General features: G+C 47.8%; 7 protein-coding genes across 7 annotated transcripts; 2 read left to right on the top strand and 5 right to left on the bottom strand.

Moving 5' to 3' along the window:
- Positions 1–139: 139 nt before the first annotated feature.
- Positions 140–1,375, bottom strand: HD556DRAFT_1306421 (uncharacterized protein; the record flags this gene model as incomplete). The annotated part of the gene is made up of 6 exons (XM_041299913.1): positions 140–238; positions 282–329; positions 565–710; positions 774–850; positions 917–1,070; positions 1,135–1,375. 6 exons carry the CDS (start codon positions 1,373–1,375, stop codon positions 140–142), a joined length of 765 nt encoding a protein of 254 aa, XP_041162785.1.
- Positions 1,376–1,978: 603 nt separating this feature from the next.
- HD556DRAFT_1440791 (uncharacterized protein) lies at positions 1,979–3,403 on the bottom strand (the record flags this gene model as incomplete). Its single annotated transcript, XM_041306176.1, has 4 exons — positions 1,979–2,602; positions 2,648–2,821; positions 2,874–3,076; positions 3,133–3,403. 4 exons carry the CDS (start codon positions 3,401–3,403, stop codon positions 1,979–1,981), a joined length of 1,272 nt encoding a protein of 423 aa, XP_041162784.1.
- A 422-nt stretch (positions 3,404–3,825) lies between these two features.
- On the bottom strand, positions 3,826–4,375 carry HD556DRAFT_1440790 (uncharacterized protein; the record flags this gene model as incomplete). Its single annotated transcript, XM_041306175.1, has 2 exons — positions 3,826–4,092; positions 4,148–4,375. 2 exons carry the CDS (start codon positions 4,373–4,375, stop codon positions 3,826–3,828), a joined length of 495 nt encoding a protein of 164 aa, XP_041162783.1.
- Positions 4,376–5,182: 807 nt separating this feature from the next.
- On the bottom strand, positions 5,183–8,188 carry HD556DRAFT_1431037 (uncharacterized protein; the record flags this gene model as incomplete). Its single annotated transcript, XM_041304967.1, has 9 exons — positions 5,183–5,235; positions 5,296–6,134; positions 6,621–6,657; positions 6,746–6,834; positions 6,882–7,375; positions 7,422–7,592; positions 7,638–7,765; positions 7,826–8,007; positions 8,106–8,188. The coding sequence occupies 9 exons, from the start codon at positions 8,186–8,188 to the stop codon at positions 5,183–5,185; spliced, it is 2,076 nt and encodes a 691-aa protein (XP_041162782.1).
- Positions 8,189–9,392: 1,204 nt separating this feature from the next.
- On the top strand, positions 9,393–11,492 carry HD556DRAFT_1440788 (uncharacterized protein; the record flags this gene model as incomplete). The annotated part of the gene is made up of 5 exons (XM_041306174.1): positions 9,393–9,599; positions 9,659–10,077; positions 10,132–10,238; positions 10,300–10,464; positions 10,516–11,492. The coding sequence occupies 5 exons, from the start codon at positions 9,393–9,395 to the stop codon at positions 11,490–11,492; spliced, it is 1,875 nt and encodes a 624-aa protein (XP_041162781.1).
- Positions 11,493–11,803: 311 nt separating this feature from the next.
- Positions 11,804–13,367, bottom strand: HD556DRAFT_1440787 (uncharacterized protein; the record flags this gene model as incomplete). The annotated part of the gene is made up of 7 exons (XM_041306173.1): positions 11,804–11,928; positions 11,977–12,111; positions 12,161–12,529; positions 12,587–12,700; positions 12,753–12,944; positions 13,000–13,119; positions 13,178–13,367. The coding sequence occupies 7 exons, from the start codon at positions 13,365–13,367 to the stop codon at positions 11,804–11,806; spliced, it is 1,245 nt and encodes a 414-aa protein (XP_041162780.1).
- A 358-nt stretch (positions 13,368–13,725) lies between these two features.
- On the top strand, positions 13,726–15,670 carry HD556DRAFT_1440786 (uncharacterized protein; the record flags this gene model as incomplete). Its single annotated transcript, XM_041306172.1, has 8 exons — positions 13,726–13,863; positions 13,920–14,358; positions 14,414–14,460; positions 14,509–14,577; positions 14,625–14,762; positions 14,799–15,081; positions 15,129–15,218; positions 15,270–15,670. The coding sequence occupies 8 exons, from the start codon at positions 13,726–13,728 to the stop codon at positions 15,668–15,670; spliced, it is 1,605 nt and encodes a 534-aa protein (XP_041162779.1).
- Positions 15,671–17,445: the final 1,775 nt, after the last annotated feature.

The raw sequence follows: 17,445 nt of genomic DNA, 5'->3' as shown, positions 1-17,445 counted from the left end.
TTTATACTGGAGGATGGAGGTCTTCAAGTGCCTTCAAAACCATACTAATCCAAGAGCTACCATTAGCCCCTACAGTGTTTGGCCTATCTGTCATTTATACTAGAGTCACCGGCCTGTCCAGGTCCTGCAGATACATCATTTATACTAGAGACACCGGCCTGTCCAGGTACTGCAGGTATGTAGAGATACCGGCCTGTCCAGGTCCTGCAGATATATCATTTATACTAGAGTCACCGGCCTGTCCATATTTCACATAGTCGGCCGATCCTGGATATACATACACTGGCCGTCGTCCGGTAGGCCAGGTTTTGCAGGCCAATGTACACGTCCTATGACAGGGTTTTACAGTGTCATATGACTGAAAGGTGTGGATGGCAGGTCAATCAGATGAATCCATCTAATGTTAAAGGTGAGGATCATGCTTTTGATCAGAGAGTGATGTTTTGAATCTGCTCAATCCAGGAGAATCAGATTTTGAATCCATTTTGGGAGTAACACGACCAAGACCATTGAAGATTAGTTTGTGAGAAAAATATCTATGAGGGAATGAGCCCATTCAGTAACTTTCTTCTGTGTTATATGGACACCCGAAGTTGAGATTCTTCCGAGTGAGACGGTCCATCCAAGTTGGGCCCAGATCCAATGCTGGCCGATAGACACGGGTGGGCCTATGTTGTCTCGGTATTGACGACCGGGCCCATAAGTGACAACTGACAGTGTAATTATGAAACAGTTGGGCCTGATTAGTCCACCATGAGGGTGTTGATACTCACGGACAGGCCCAAGTAGATGATGCCCAAGGTCCAGGGTGATGAAGTCGGTATTGACGGTTGGGCCCAATGTGATGTTACTGAAAGTCGACAATCAGGTCATGGCATTGGGTCGATTCTCACGGATGGGCCCACATGAGCTATACTGAAGGTATAGAATGATGAGATCGATGTCAACGACTGGGCCTGAGAAGTGTTGCCGAAGGTGGATCACCAGATCAATGGCAGGGCCTCCATTCTCACCGGCAGGCCTGAGCGGGTGATGAGGAAGATCCGGGATGAAGCACTCGGCCCCGACGGCTGGACCCGATGTGGTATTACCGAAAGCCAACCTTTGAATCAATGGCGGGGCACCAATTCTCACTGACAGGCCCGAGTGGATGATACCACAGGTCCCGGTTCATATTGACATTCACAGATGGGCCCGAGCGGGTACGGCCGAGGTCCGGGGTAACGAGGTTGATACTGACGATCAGGTCCGACGCAGTGTCGACGACAGGGCGACAATTCTCGTAAACATGCCCGAGCCAGTGGTACCGACAGTCCGGGTTGGCGATCTCAGTATATACGACAGGGCCTGATGTAGTGTTGCCGAAAGTCGACATACAGTCGATGCCAGTGCATCGATCTGCACGGATGGGCCTACATGAGTGATACCAAAGGTCCGGAATGATTAGGTTGATGTCAATGGTGGGGCCCAAAGGCTGATATTCGGGCGCTAGTTGACACAGAATATTGCCGGATGGGGATGCTGATGGACAGCATAATATATAAGCCCCATTCTCGGTCATCCCGGATATACTCTATTCCTTTGGAGGTAGTGCCCCCGTGTAGCCTACCATATGATCAGCATGCTACCGAGACACAATAAAAACTTTATTTGGTTGCATCAGTATCAAATTGCAACAATTGAGTGTCCGATGAACTTCCACATGTTCAACAAACAGAGATGTGCCGATACCAAATTGAATAAAGTCTGAAGCAATGCCGTGACTTATGCAATGAAGCCCGCGACATTCGGAAATGCTACAAGAACTATATATATCTGTGGAGGGAATGATATGTAAAAGAGCGGCATCAGAGTATGTAAAACAATAGCAAAATTTTGAGAAGTGAGAGCTTTGAGAAGCAAAGGGCAACATGTATGGACAAGGCATTGGGTTGGGTTAAAGAGTGACAATAAGATTTGATAGCAGCGGGAGGACCATCTATAGAGTACCATACACCATGAAATCCGCCTGATTGTACTTCGCCAATATGCAGGCATCGAGGTCAGCAGGATTATATCCGGCATAATCCGGACAAGGAGTGCGGGCGTAGTTGTGCATGCTATCACGCATGAACCAGGCCCATACTATTTGATCCCCTTCATTAACACGAATGCCATGTCTCACCAGACGACCCGAATAGCTCACCATGACCCCTGGGTTATATGCTAAATTGATCCCGAGATTGGTTAAGTGCATGATTGCATGTTGGTAGCTACCAATGCAAGTCAGTATGTCAAATGCCTTGGGCAGGCATTTCGGATCTTGGTGACAAGGAAAATCACGGTTACACATGACAGCAGCCCCTGTGTAAACCGAGGCCCAATGCTTCAAGAGGCGATGCATGTCGTGCAATCCTTGCTGTGCGGACCAACGGCCGAGCTCAACGTGCGTCCTTAGGGAAGCCCAGTAGAGCTGAGGATGCATCACTCGGAGGGCAACAGAGGCGAGCAGGGCGGGTCTCTGGATATCTATGATCATCTCCAGGCTGCGCTCGCCCTTGAGCATGGCAGACACTTCGGGTTTGAAACCGTCGTCGGGGTCTTCAGGCAGGGGGCCGTAGCACTGCACCGAGATGAACAAACGAAAATACGGGAGTTTGGAACTTACTTCGTGTCCTTGCTGGAACCAACACGGGGTGATATTGATACAGCCCGGAGACAATCCTTTTGTATCGACCGGCCGAAAGTTTGACTTGTGGGTTCTCCAACCCAAACCACTCCGGTGGACTATACTTTTTTTCAAAAGATCTCCCATGGCGGTGGTGGCCTTGAACATATCATTCTATCATTATTATGGTCAGCGGCCAATGACTAGTTTACAGCAACCAACTCACCTGTGCCCATGGAGCAAGAGCATCCAGGATGTACCACAGAATGATTCGGTACCCGGAGTCCAATACGACCGCCGGGTGCCTCAACATGATTTTCTCAGAAGGAGGGAATTTCGCTAATAAGGCATGTTCCTGCGCATCATTCATTCCGGATTCTCTTTTGGAGAGAGCCTCGTTGTATCGAATTATGTCAATATCCAATTTAACTAAATTTAGCACCTTGCATTAGTTGATATCTTCGGTAAACATGGCGGGCACATACTTGTGTGTCGATAGGCTTCGGCCATGAGTAGTGCTAGTTGACCGCAAGACAGCATGGTCTCGACGTCCAACTCGGGAGGAGGGTCTACCAACAGTCTTTCAGCAACATGGGCAAGGAATTGCTGCTCAACCCATTCACCGGCCGAGTGAGTGGCATGCAAAGCCCAGTCCTTCGGAATGACAGGAAGCCGACCTATCCCATCCTCATAAACACAATGTGACTGGCATATGAGCACCATTCCGAAGGGATCTGAGACATGATGGGGTGGCATGGGAATACTGACATGAGGGCGCAGCTATTTTATCAAGATTATAGCCAAGCCTCATGGCAAATGGCATATCGGTAGACGTAAACAACCGGGACATAATAAGGGAGTGTCACACCGGCAGCACGAGGTCGAGACGTAACGACAATGCAATTACTCAAAACATGCACCACCGCAATTTTCGGTAAATTGAGAGCCACGTACAATGTGCAAGGGCAATCTGAGATCTGGATAGTTTTCATGAGGGTGTTTTCCTAGATAATTCCGGAAACATTCATTTAGTATCATGCCTCTGTTGAATTGCATTGCCGTTCACGCCCGTAGCCTAAGATGATATGCACAATATACTACATATGAAGCTTTTTACCGCAGCCGATAGTTACCCACCCCATCTCAATGAATGCAATCTACTGGAACATGTCCTCCATCTAGTCATAATCCTGCTGCTTATCTTCACTTCTGTCAAGAAGTTGTTGTGCGGTGGCCATAGCATCATGAAGATCATCCACAGGACCTTCAAGGGTAGTCATGGCCTCCAGGGCAGCACTTCCATCTTTCATCTTCGCGGATAGCCAATAGTTGAGCTTGGTGCCTAGCTGTTCAAGATCATCTTTGATCACCCAAAGGTTTGACAGCAATGGATCTGGATTGGCCTTGTGCGTGCGCATGTCGGGCAGAAGAAGATGTCCCGCAGGCTGATTATCGGTTGTGATTAAATCACTAAGTGAAAAGCGAATGACTGGTGCTTACCAGCTGCTGAAAATGCTCAAGAGTGAGTTCCATGACATCCTGTAACTGGACGCGATCCAGCATCTCAAAGGGAAGGATATCAAATCGGTCCTTCCACCAACAGTATTGGTAATGGGCGACTAAGCGGCAATGTGCCATGACATCGGAGCCACCGCACACAGGATGTGTAGAGAATTCGCGGAAGAGGCGGTTGTCATCCCAAAGGGCCAGCTGCCAGCTCGCAAGCATCTTCACGATGTCGTTGAGATATTCCAGCAATGCTGTGGATGTGTTGCTGGTGGCACAAAGGTTGATAATAGGAAATACAAATCACTAGATACAACCCGATAAGTCAACAAATGTGATAGGCAATATAGAAAGACATACATCGGCTTCCCAACACAAATATCTGACAAAGACTTTTTGGAAGTGTGAAGTCCGAGAAACTTGATTCTTTTCGACGGCGATGCGGATCGCAGTAAAGCGGGATGTCGCATACTCAAAAATGTTTGCAGCATCCCACATTGATACCGATTCACCTACCGAGGGCCTGGCGTACACAAACATAGCATCGGTCGGCATATTCGGATCGGTGGGAATAGTGTGGAAGGGAATGAATGAATGGACTATCTGGGATGCAGCCGGCGGTATAAATAGTCGACTGTTTAAACTCAATGAAATATGTCATCTGCCACGTGTGGACCTGTGATCCGTGGTAATTTGATAAACAATGGGGCCGAAATTGACCACAATAGTGCATTGTCCACATGTTCCCCTGGTTACGTACAAAACAAGGTCTTGGCATGGAGCTGATGACATCACATGTTGATAACATAGTGTCTATCTTATATTTCAATATTATGTCACAAGTTATGACCGAATGTCGGATCCACTTCCACGAACCGGGAGTGCGTGTGTTTGGCTAATTGTCTATACATGTGTGCCTGTCTGATCGCATAGCACCTATGTCCATCTTTGATAGAATTTGCCCGATGGGTTATTCGGCTTTGTGGGCAAGAAAATTGATGGTCCAACGCATCTCATGTCTCACAAGAATTAACTCTTCGGCCCAGTGGTCTCGCAAAGCTTTTGTACGAAGCCAATGCACCCTGTAAACTTGATGCAAAAATCACATAAACAACATGTCTCGCACCGAGATCGTAACTCACATTCATTGAGCCAGTCGTTGCTCACCAAATCCCCCTGAACATCCAACGACCGAAACCACGGCAGCGTCAAATTTCTCTGACCTCGTATGTTCGGGTCTGCGACAGCTGAGTTTGCTTTGAGCTCAGTTCTTTCCAACAGCCGATATTTCTGTAGCATATGATAGGCACCGAGATTAGACAACTGCGACCTGCATTTCTTGTAGATCATGCTGTTCAGATTGATCACATGTTTGACCGAATGAACCTGGGCCCAGGCCCAGGTGGTGCTGGCTTGGGACTTTGCCGGGCGGACTACTGTCCAAAACAAAACAGATTTGTCAGCCAGATGCACTCTGATGGTGTGCAAGATGTCATTGGCCTGTCCTTCATGGAGAGTTTCTTGTCTGACAAGGGCTTCAATCCCAAGCTCTTCGCATCTTGTCTTGCTGAAATTGGACGGCAGTGGGATGGCAATAGTTTCCGGTCGAAGCGAGACCCTCGGCGTGTTCTCTCCCGCGTCCAAATCATCTTCACTGCAATCTTGAGTGTTGGTGCCGTCTTCTACGAATTCGACGTCCATTATGGTGATGCCATCATCAGCGTCATATTCATCTCCGATGTACCTCGCTGCTCCGGCGGTGAATTCGTCGATAGACTGTTGCAGCCGAACTCTATGTCGGCCGATATCAAGTGTTTGCATTTCGGTGGGATGCCAGCCCATTCTGCGCAAATCCATGGCCAGCGCGAGCTGCATTTCTTCAATAGTGATCCCAGAGGCAAGCCATGTGGCTGATCCTATCTGAGGTCTGACCCCAGGGCGCCGGACAGAGGTCTCCAGCAAATCCAGTTCAATATCCTTCCTAGATCGTGCTACCAAAATTTCCAATAAGTCCTTGTTCGGCGAATAAATTACCACTGACACTCACCCTTTTGCAACTGCACTTCATATATATCAAGCGCCGCAGGGTCGGTAATACGTGATGCTTGAGCTTGCACCTCTTGGGATTCCCACCGGTCCACCATGACAGGATCTGCCGAGCCATTCAATTTGTTGAATGCTTCGGTGCTTTCGGCGACCCCGCATTTAGCTTCCTTGTACTTGCAGGACAGAAATGCAGCTGTTGCTATTAGATGCTATACCCGGAACTCCAATCATGAGACCCACCCATTTGAATCATCTTCATGAAGTTGCAGTTGTTCATTTGGAAGTCGAGGCATTCCTGTCGGTGGGGGGTCGACATTCCTCAGGCTGCCGGGGAAATTATATTGAGAGAAGCCCAAAGGGTCTCCATGATCTCGCCATCTATTCTTGCAGCTCCGGGAATAAAATTTGATGCATATCACACAAAGCATTTGTCTTGATGCCCATGAACATGCCATAGCCTGATTCCCAGGACTATGTCCATTTCCGATGGAATGTTCATATGCAGGCTGTCTTCCACCCGTTTCTTGAAATGTCTGTTGTACTGACAATTGACATCATAAAAAGTCAATGCCCTGCATAGGCCGTCGGTATTATGAGCAAGCGCATTGCAAAGGGCATAATCCATGTTCATCTGTCTGCTCCCGAATGTCATTTTATTGTGCATGATATCGGATGTCCGCACCTTTCGCCCTTTTGAAAATCCACCATGGAATTCGGCACAAAGCAGCCGTGCCGAGCACACATACACCCGCTGATTCCTGTAGCTTCCAGCTTATGCCGAGATGCATTGGCCTGATTTACCGCTCTATGGTTATTACATTCGGATCTCTGTGCTGAATCTTGTGCGACAGCAAGATGCGCCTGGTATCTCACCCTTCCTACCATGAATCCTTTGCTGTCGGTCAACCAAACTTCATCTTCTGGGTGCGTCGGATATAGATGCTCTGCTTTGAAATTACTGTCCATAACCAGGGAGCACGTATATATCCATCCGTGGGTGGTCTCATCACTTTCGGGTTGCAATGGGGCATTGATGCCTGGTTGGGGACAAGCTGGGCAGAAGAGAGCCAGCTCCCCATCTTTTGGTTCCCTCTTCTCATGACCGAATCCGTTCCATTTCAATAGCTTCAGCTGGCGCCATTGTCTTGCAACTCGCATCATCTCCCGGTAACAGTCCTGTCACATATTCGGTCAGTGCTTGTGATGGCACAACTCTGCTTACCGGTACCGCATGAGGGAATAAGCTAGATGTGATTCTTCGCAATTTGCTGTAATAGTTCATCCCCGATGTTCCACACTCTAAATTGTCCAAGATGAAATCGTCCAACAATGCAAAAGTAAATGCTGTCTTCGGCCGGGTAAATGATGCCGCAAACAGTCCAATTTCAAACAGCTGTTTGTCGGGAGTTCAGGTGCCCGCGCATTGACAATACCGAACAGATGAAATGTGAACACCCGAAGAGTGAACAATCGTGAGTGTGGTCCTGCCAATCTGTGCTGTATTTACCTCGGGCAAGTCTGGGAAAGTAGCTGCAGGCTCTGATTCTAAAAAGACATCCTCGTATGCTGTCGCATACAGTTCGGTGCATTGCCAATCGCCATGTCTGTCAGCCGTTTTCGCTACACCTGGAATTCCGGCAGTTAAAGATGCAGTATACCGGTCCTCATCATCGGTATCTTCCCATTCCCAATTATGGTTGGGGCAAGGCTGTCCTCCATGACCGAGGTGGATCTCTACACCTAGCTTAGCGAGTGTAGTTCTATCAAAGAAATCTCCATTCCATTGACTCGTCCGGTGGAAAGGGAGCCTTGCATGTTGAGTCCGGCAGCACTTTGTACAGAATATCGGCTCAGCAAAACAGTCATGGCACTTGTATGCGCCATCACCATCACACAAGCAGCACACCCGATTTGGAGGTGGAGCCTCTCGTTCCAGGAGCATATCCAAATAATCCTCCACCCTAAATTTCCACTGGCGAAGATACTCATTTGGAGTCTATAGGTCCCAGATGTGAGTTTAATGTTTATGAAGGTAGATATCCCCGCTCTTTTTCTTCACTTGGCTCTTTGGAAGTCTTATGGAATTGATGCCGCCTTGGTCGCCATAGCATGTCTCAAAGTCTTCGGAGAATCTATGCATCAACCCACCAGAAGGCTGCTTGGTGGGAGACTTGGTCGGCGATGAATGAACTAATTTGCTAGTCTTTGTAGGCTCGGCTGACACCCACCGACCTTTGATGCCTTGGCTAGTTTTTTTCCGGCTCCATTTCACAAGGTGGATGGTCCCAGGAGGTGTGACCTCTATAGCCTTTGATCTGCCCATGTCCAGGTCTGTGAGATGATGGTGGTGGTATGGTGACAGAAAGGTGACCTTTGATTGCATCACAGTCTCATAACTAGACCTTCCCTAGCTTGGCTCCCATGGTAATATTTTGTGCTAAATTTAGATCTCAATGCATAAGGTGTGCATCAATTTGGACAGATTAGATCATAGTCAATTGAATTGCTGAGGGGTCATTAGGGCGATCAGTTCGAAAAAGTCATTGGGTGGATTGAGTGACATTCATTCAATTCAATTGTTAAGAAATACCCAGGGCCTCTAAGAGAACAGGGGCAACCACAGCCATCTCCTCCCGATGCATTCCGGGTCACCCAAGTTCCTTCTCACTCTCATAAGGCCAACATTGTTTTGGATACCATTCTTGATATGGACGCCTTGGAGCATAACAGCAACAGCAACCACAACCATCTACTCCGAATCTGTTCGCAGTACCACAAGTTCCTTCTCATTCTCATACGATAAGAATCAAATCAAGATGAGGATGTCCTGGCATAACTTTGAGACAAATGAATAGCGGTGATTCCATGATTTCTGTAACTTGATAGCTGATCCCAACCCATGGGACGTTTAAGGAATTTCTCGGGAAGATGAACAAAACAAAACATCTGTGTGATTCTATACCTGAATTCCGAAGTTGACTGACTAGTGAAATGAGTTAAATTGGTGGGTAAATGTCTTGAAGATCAAGAGTGCCAATAAATCCACCAGATTGTGCAACGGGACATTGTCAGTGTATTGGATTGTAGTTATCTATGCCTCAAAATAACCATTACGAAACAAACAACTTTGGTTTAAATTGAACCTCTTTTCAGACACGTCTCCTTCCCTTCCATCTTGCTATACATTTCATTGATGTCAGGGAACACCTCGGAGTCGGAAGAAGAAGTTCACAAGCACTTGCCTCTGAATAGAGAGGAGGTTGCTGTTCTGGAGTCCCACCTGGAGCAATGGGACAACACTTCGGGTAAAGACAGAAACAAGGTCTGGAAGGACACCACTACAGAGGCTCGGCTGAAGGCACCCAAGATGGATGCTGCCAAGCTGAGGTCAAGAAAGACTGTGAGTGCCTTGTTCAATCGACTTGGGGAATTGAATGATTAATATTGTTTGGCATGCAGATCTACCGGAAATGGTTACAGAACCACGGTGAAAAGAAGGATATGAAAGCCCCTATCAATCTCGGAAGAAAGTGGACATACCAGACGGTGGTTGGCGCTCTCCGGAAGAAGGAGCTTCTGAAGAAGATTGAGGATGACACTGGTGTGAAGGCTGGGGAAAAGGATATGATGAAGTATTATTCTAAGTATTTCGGGGACATGGTGAATTCTCTCACCAAGATGGAGGTGGAGGAAGCTACCGAAAAGGCTGTAGAGTGGAACAAACAGGGAGTTCCTCCCAATGTTCAAGCGGATACGGCGAGACGAAAGAGCGAGGACATTCTGCGACATGTCGCTGCCGAGATGTTCAAAAAGGCAGGAATGCGGCTGTTCATACTGTCGGCTTGGAAAGGGGAAGAAGGAAAACTAATGGTCTCAAGGTAAGTCACCAACTCAGCATATTTTGGACAATCTCAGGTCTAGTCAACCGACAGCCACGACTTCAACAGAGAAATTGGTAATGGAGAAAGTAGTTTTACTGACACTCACAACTGGAAGGATATAGTGCCAGAATGGAAGTCTTATGCGTCCAAACAGTTTGGTGAGCTCTCTGGGAGCTCTTTTCGGCAATCAAACTTTGCTAATGGATGTTGGATGGAAAGACAAGGAAGTAGACTCTGACGATACCCTGGTGAAAAAAGGCAGAAAAGACAAGACATACGTCCTGAAGATAGGGGATGATGGGTTTCCTGTCCTTCTGGACCATACACAGATGGATTCAGACACCCGGAAGGCAGTCGTCCGAGCCTTCTTGAATTGGCATTATCGTACGTCGGTCCTGTGACATACATGCTTTGCTATTCTCACATAGATGATAGAGGATTGCACGGGACGGCCGAAAGAGGTGGTGCCATGGAAGGAAGTAATACCGAGGCAGGAGGAGCTTATCCCACCGCTGTATCTTCCCGATGGAAGAAAACTTCAGGAGCCCTCTCGGATGAACAGACAAGAGGCCACCGAGTTGTTGGAATTCTGGTACGACCAACAGGAGCACGGCCGAGATGCGACATTTGAGTTCCACGGGTGGTGGAGTAAATCTGACAAGGAAATCAAACCTTCCGTAAGATGGCCTAAGGAGTATCATGAAGATTGTGAGGATGAAGAGCTGTCGAAACCGGTCAGGAGGTTTGCAGAATGGGCGGTCATCCAATCAGATAGTTCGGGCGATGACAACAACACACCTCGGACATGGACACACACGGCTGAACATAGGAATAGGCAGCCGATCATAAAGTCCCGAGGTAAAACAAAACCCGGGAAGGCTTCTGGATCATCAAACACTCGTCAAGAATCCGCACGGGAGTTTGTTGGAGGGGATGTGGTATCCAATATCACAACCAGACAGCCAGCAAAAACGCGCCTAGCACAATCGACTGCATTGCATAGTGTCTCAGAAGCTGTGGACGTAACACTGGGAGTGGGAGTGCCAGAGCCATCAGCTTCCCAAGAACCACCGACGCCTTTAGACAATCCTCAGAGGGTAGGACCGGTGTCTTGTCCTGGGGGAAAATTATGGAAGAATTTAGCCGAGTGCTCGGACGATGTTGACAAGGAAGCTGTTTCCAAACATACTGCCGATAAACCAGAGCGCGGGAGGCAACATGGTCCCAAAGACGGGCTAGAACAACCGAAGGAGAAAAGAGTTCGGTTGAACACAAAAGGCCATAAACGTCCTGCCAAGGATGCATTACAGGACTCGCCCGCAAAACGCACAAGAAGCAAGGCAACGGATCTCCCACCCAAACGATCCAAGAAGCCGAACTCCAGATATGCAGCAAACTTCATCAGGTCATAAGTGTTTGCTAGGAATGGTGCTAATGTTGGTGTTGCATTTGAAACGGACTGTTGAATTATATCTGACATAATTTGAATGTGAATTATCACCGGCCGTACATTCATGTATTGAGTATACCACCTCTATATGCGGCATAATTCAATTAAACAGACGAAGACAACATGTATACTACCGACACTCCCATAATATAATTGCATCTAATCATCGTTATCTTCCAAAGATGCTATGACACTATCAGCAGTTCTTAACAGCCGACGCTGAAGCTGAATCATGCCGTGCAACTTGCAGATGTCCAGGCCTACGTCAGTGACTCAGTTTCGCGAGTCGGCAAACATCCCAAAAATGCGCCTGTTGTCGAAGAGTATTTGATCAGGAATGCGGGAATCTTTCAATCTGTAGACGGCATTTTCAACAATTGCATGGACATGTTCATCGGCTGCAAATCGATTAGAATGATCGTCGCTGGATAATACATCAGACTCACTCATGTCATTGCCAATCACCTTCATGAGACGATTCATCCGGAAGATCTTGTCCTCGGCCTCCCTCGCATGATTTGACGGAGATGTACTGTGAACATCCATATCCATCCTTATGGGTGACGAACACCCAGATTTTGCTGTCGGAAATGTTCAATCGATGTTCAAATAAAATTCGCATGCATTTACCTGTTTCTTTGCCATCGGCCATAGATCCCCATCTGAGATCATAAACAGGGGAATCTTCTTTGGTCAAGTCTATAACCTCTTCCTCCATTGGGAGCCGTGCAGAGGGTTCGGGTGTCTCATCTATGGTTAGATCAATAACATTGTTGTCTGCCGCCGGCGACTCTTCCGTTGTCGCAGCCCAGCCGAGGTCATACGCCAGGTCGTTGTTGTCATCAATGGCTTCGGCTTCCTCCGGCAACATCACGGTACACAACCATCCGAGATCGTATACAGGGCCGTATTCAATCTCATCCGCAGATACTACCGATGGCGGTATAGGGTCCGATGTCCAACCGAGATTGTAGATAGGACTTTGATTGATGCCATCCACTTTACAATGTTCTATTAGCCAAAGATATCGACCGAAATATAGATAAACCGACTTACAAGCGCGTGTGCTGTCCAAGGATGGCGATCGGACATGTGTAGCCGAATGATCAATCGCAGATAGAGTCGGATACATCAATCCGCTCCATCCGAGATCATAAATTGGCCCATTGTCTTCAAATCAACAGGGTCAGTCATCCCATCCGGACACAGACCAAACACTCACAAGCAGCCATACCTTGTTCGGATGGTGGTCTGACCTCCTGTGAGACAGCAGAAATGCCATCCCACCCAAGATCATACAAAGGACCATCACAGTCCATCAGCTCCTCCACCTCGTCTATTGACTCGGTCGTTGGAGGTGATCCGACCGATGGAGGTTGAGATCGGGACTTAACCCAATCATCTTCAAACATCGCTGAAAATATATCAATAAGTGAGACTGTAGACATCAGTTTACGGAAAATGTTTACCAGAGAGTTCATGAATGGCCTCCTCCACTCCGGCGAAGTTGCGGTCGTAGACGTCAGGAGTTGAATCTCCCAAGTGACTATCCGGAGTATCGATCCGAGTTTCCGGAGTCATATCGTATTCTAGCATTGAATTAGCTTGCTTATGCTGTGAACAAGATCTGCCGAAGAAGGCACTTACTTCGAAATGGCAAATCCTTAAATTTATGCCGGACGTTCAGCAGTGTCCACTGGTCTATGGGTACAAAATTACCCCACCATTTTGCCAAGGCTTTCTTTCGTAGAGCACCGGCAAGGGACTCACCGGCCAAGGTAGGGTCCGGCTCTTCACTTGTCAATGGTGTCGAAAACCAGACTTTTCGGGGTGACATGATGCAGGGATTATGTTCACGATGTTCGGGTGGGGAATAGGTGGGTTAAATAGGGAACAGGTGGTGCGCAATAGTTTGAAATGTGGATGTGAATATGCGGTCAATGATGTCGGACTTCTCCACATTATTGTTTGATATTTGTCCCAGCAAGAGCTGAGATTTCAACACTCTGTGGCACCATTACATCTAGGAACAATGGGCATAAGGCATCGGCAAATTCCATCGGCACCGCTGTGGCCCAAATTGTTCTTCCCTATATATACCGTGTCCAAACTTGGACTCTGCCTTTTCTCCCGAACTTTGATATCCATTACCCGTACCCGCAACCACTTCACTTTTAATACCTGCTACATTCATCATGTCAACCTCCGAGGTTTCAAACCAGGCGTTGAATGCCATAACTGACAAGATTTTGCTCCTTGTTAAAAGGTCGCAAAAACTCGCAGAAGACAATCTGGCTGCTTTGACTTTGGCACACGAGATTGCCGTGAATTTGGTAAGTCATTGTTCAAAGTTCCTGTTTTGATCACCGGACTAATGCACCTATTCTAGGCGACCACATTCTCGCAGCATGGTCGCACCGCCACTGCCATTGCGCCGATACTCTTATCCTGTGCTGCTGAGATCAGGGACAAGAGCCTCAACGGGAGGTTGAAGGGGCTGCCGGACTGGTCATCAATCTCGGATGATGACATCCGCATCCATGCCCATCCCCTATACCAGAAGACTGTTGGATACCAACTCCCACCCGCATCTACAACTGCACTGGGACCCATACCTGCGCCGGCTCCATCGTCGGCACAAGTCTCTTTCGAAGAGCATGCTGCCTCACCAATTATGGCGCCTCCCATCACCGAGACGAAGCACGACCTTTTTGTGCAAGGTACTGCGACCAAACAGAAGGCCAGCACGTCAGAATCCGAGGACAACAACGTCCCAGAGGTTATCATCCGGAATGCCAAACCGTTGAGCAAGACTCGGCTGGATGCCAGTAAAGCCCCACCCAGGAAGAAGATGAAGCCCACACGGGCCAAAGAAGGTTGTAGTCGAGGATGATGACAACATCCCAACTCAGGATGTCATTTTTGTAAAGGTATGTGTTCTTATCTCACAGTCTCACCTTAACTAACACGCAAGTCAGAGAAAACCAACAGTTGGGCCAAGTGATCAGCCCTCAATTGTGCAAGACCGCTTGCTTTCTAAAGCCGAGGTATGTTTCATACCGAAATCCACATAATCTTGCGCTAACGTTACCAGTCTTCTTCAGAATCGGATGCTGAGGATGCCGAGTCTTCCGAAGAGACATCATCGGTCCGCATCTTCGGTGTGCCATGCGAACACTGCATCAAGGACAATGTTCCTTGCACCGCCATCCTCGCCAAGAAATCCAGCGAGGTGAGGAAGACATGTGGCAACTGTGACGGCTGAAAGATAAAATGCCGTCAACCAGGTCCTGAATGTGGCACTGTCCTTCGAGGGGAGGTCGCCGCACGCAAGGCCAAGGCAGCTGCAGCTGCCAACAAGAAGGCAAAGAAGGCCAAGAAGAAGACCGACGCACCGGCTCCTTTGCCGAAGTCGATAGATCGACCCAAGGTGCCCATGAGTACACGGTCAACACGCTCCGTGTCAAAGGTCCAGCCGCGATCTCCAACACCACCGACTCCTCATATGGAGTCAGATGAGGATGCTGATGGTGACAGTGTTCTTGATGTCAGTAAGCACTTTTTCACTTTTTTTTGTTCTTGGTATTGATTTTCCCAGAACAAGCAACAGTCGCACCACTTTCCCTGGCCATTGCACTCCCAACATCTCCTGAGAAACATGTTAACGCAGAGTTTCATCCAGATATTGGTATGTCTGGTGTTTTTTTCTTTGTATTTCCACATTAATGTTGTGTGGTAGAACACCTGCAACAACCGGCACCCAGTCCTGCAGACTTCAACGTCGACATGGGCGTTGCCTTCGACCGCGTCGAACCATCTACTCGGATCGGGTTTAATACCCCCATCCCGCAATCCATGGAACAGCTGACAAATCGGGACCTGCTCCTCCGAATTGATGCTCTCGGCAGTAAGTTCGAGGTGTTGTTCAAGACTTCGGGCGATCGCACCGATGCCCTTCATCGAGAGATGGATTCAAGGTTCATCGCCTTGGATGACAACTGGGCCGCCAGGTTCGTTGCGATGGAGGACAAGATCCAGAGTGTTGAGGAGAGGGTTCAGGATGTGGAGATGAAAACCTGCGGCAACGTCGCATCGATCAGATACATGGCCAATGCACTCAAGGCCATGAAGATCCCCTGACATTCGACGTCCTTCGACCCCCCTTCTGCAGGGCCATCCGTTCATGGACACCCATATGGCCAGATACCCGGGACATGGCTTCACCCCCCTTTTGCAGCTCCTCAACCTTTGGATCCGAGTATATCGGAACTCAGCAAAAATCTCACCACTGCCTGGGATTTGTCTGCGGCTCCTCCAGCAACTACCGAGAATAATTCTGCCTCTGCAGGGCAAGGATCCCTCGATCACCACAACTTGAGCGGGTGCTCTGACCTATCTAGTCTCCCGACTGGCGGGTCCCCAAAAAAATAATTTGTACTCTGTAGTTATATATATTACATACATGTATGCTTACCCACTACTTTGCATGTACATTTACTGTCATTGACCAGCGTCATGACGGATTACAATAGAGTCATACAAAAGGACGCCCATGAATATCTCCTGAATATATAAGGCTAGTAAATCATTGGTAGTGACGTCATAGTTGAGTACCCTTGGGATATCCCAGCTCTTCCTTATCATCTGGTGCATCCTTCGGTGGTTATTTGATATGCGAAAATAACTATTTGTGATGTTGTATAGAATCTCGGTCGTGTGTATTTTGTGACTTCGGCACATCTATTGGCATGTGAATGGGTGCGGTATCAAAATATATCCGGATATACTGCCAACATGACCTACCAAAATACCGATGTAATGCATTGCACCGGTTTGTATCGATATTTTGCGCTGGAACACATCCGGGTCCCATTCATCCACCTAAGTCTCACCTTGGGTCTACCGACATCCCAATTGTGTGCCATATACTGAGATATCTCGGCCTGCTCGTATCTACCAATATGGTGCTGCGATCCCTTGTGAATAGGCTGACATATGCACCCTGATGTTATTCTAGAACACACTGGGCCATTTCCTGTCCGCCGCGCTCGTAATCTCGGTACACCCGAACATACAGATATATGTGCTAGAACATAACCGGGCCCCCTCATGTCTACCGACATCCTAACTCCATGCTATGTACTGACCTACCTGGGCCCATTCGTGTGGGTACCAATCCCATGCCATGTATTGACTGATCTGGGCCTGCCGTATATACCGAAATACCGAACCTATGTCATGACCAGGCCCACTCATGTATACCATGATTCGAATACCATACCTTGTACTGACCTTGTCAGGCCCAGTCGTGTCTACCGATATCCTGATCCAATGTCATGTACCAGGCCCACTCGTGTATACCCTACTTATATTACAATACCATCTCATGCACTGTATGCACTTGGGCCCATTCGTATCTGCCAAGATCTTGATTCTATCAGTCCTGATTCGGCCCATCTGTATATACTGAAATTGTATTATATACCACATACTGGCCCATCCATCAATATTGAACAGCAATATCCATGTAGGCCCGACCGACTCTAACAGCACTCACTTGCCATTTGGGCCCACCTCGGATGACCTGTCTCACTCGGAAGTATCTCAACTTCGGCTGTCCGTATAATATGGAAAATATTTACTGAATTATGTGAGGGAATGTTAAGTTATGATTTCATAGAACAAAAATGTTGTTGTTGGCAGGTTTCCAACCTGCAGAGTTCAAGAGAAACAGATTTTAACTCTGGCGACAACTTGACCAAGACCAATGAAGATCAATGTCTGAGATACCATCTATGAGCCAACATTCAAGGCACGTTCTCATAGAAAAAATGTGACATTTGACAGGTTTTAAACCTGTCGCATTCCAATAGAAACAGATTTTGATTCTGTTGCGACAACCACTTGGCTAAAGC

Source organism: Suillus plorans, assembly GCF_016647745.1.
Source record: "Suillus plorans strain S12 chromosome Unknown HD556scaffold_15, whole genome shotgun sequence".
NCBI classification, from domain to species: Eukaryota; Fungi; Basidiomycota; class Agaricomycetes; order Boletales; family Suillaceae; genus Suillus; species Suillus plorans.
Note: the sequence above shows the minus strand (reverse complement) of the source record. Positions and strands in the feature narration are given on the sequence as shown.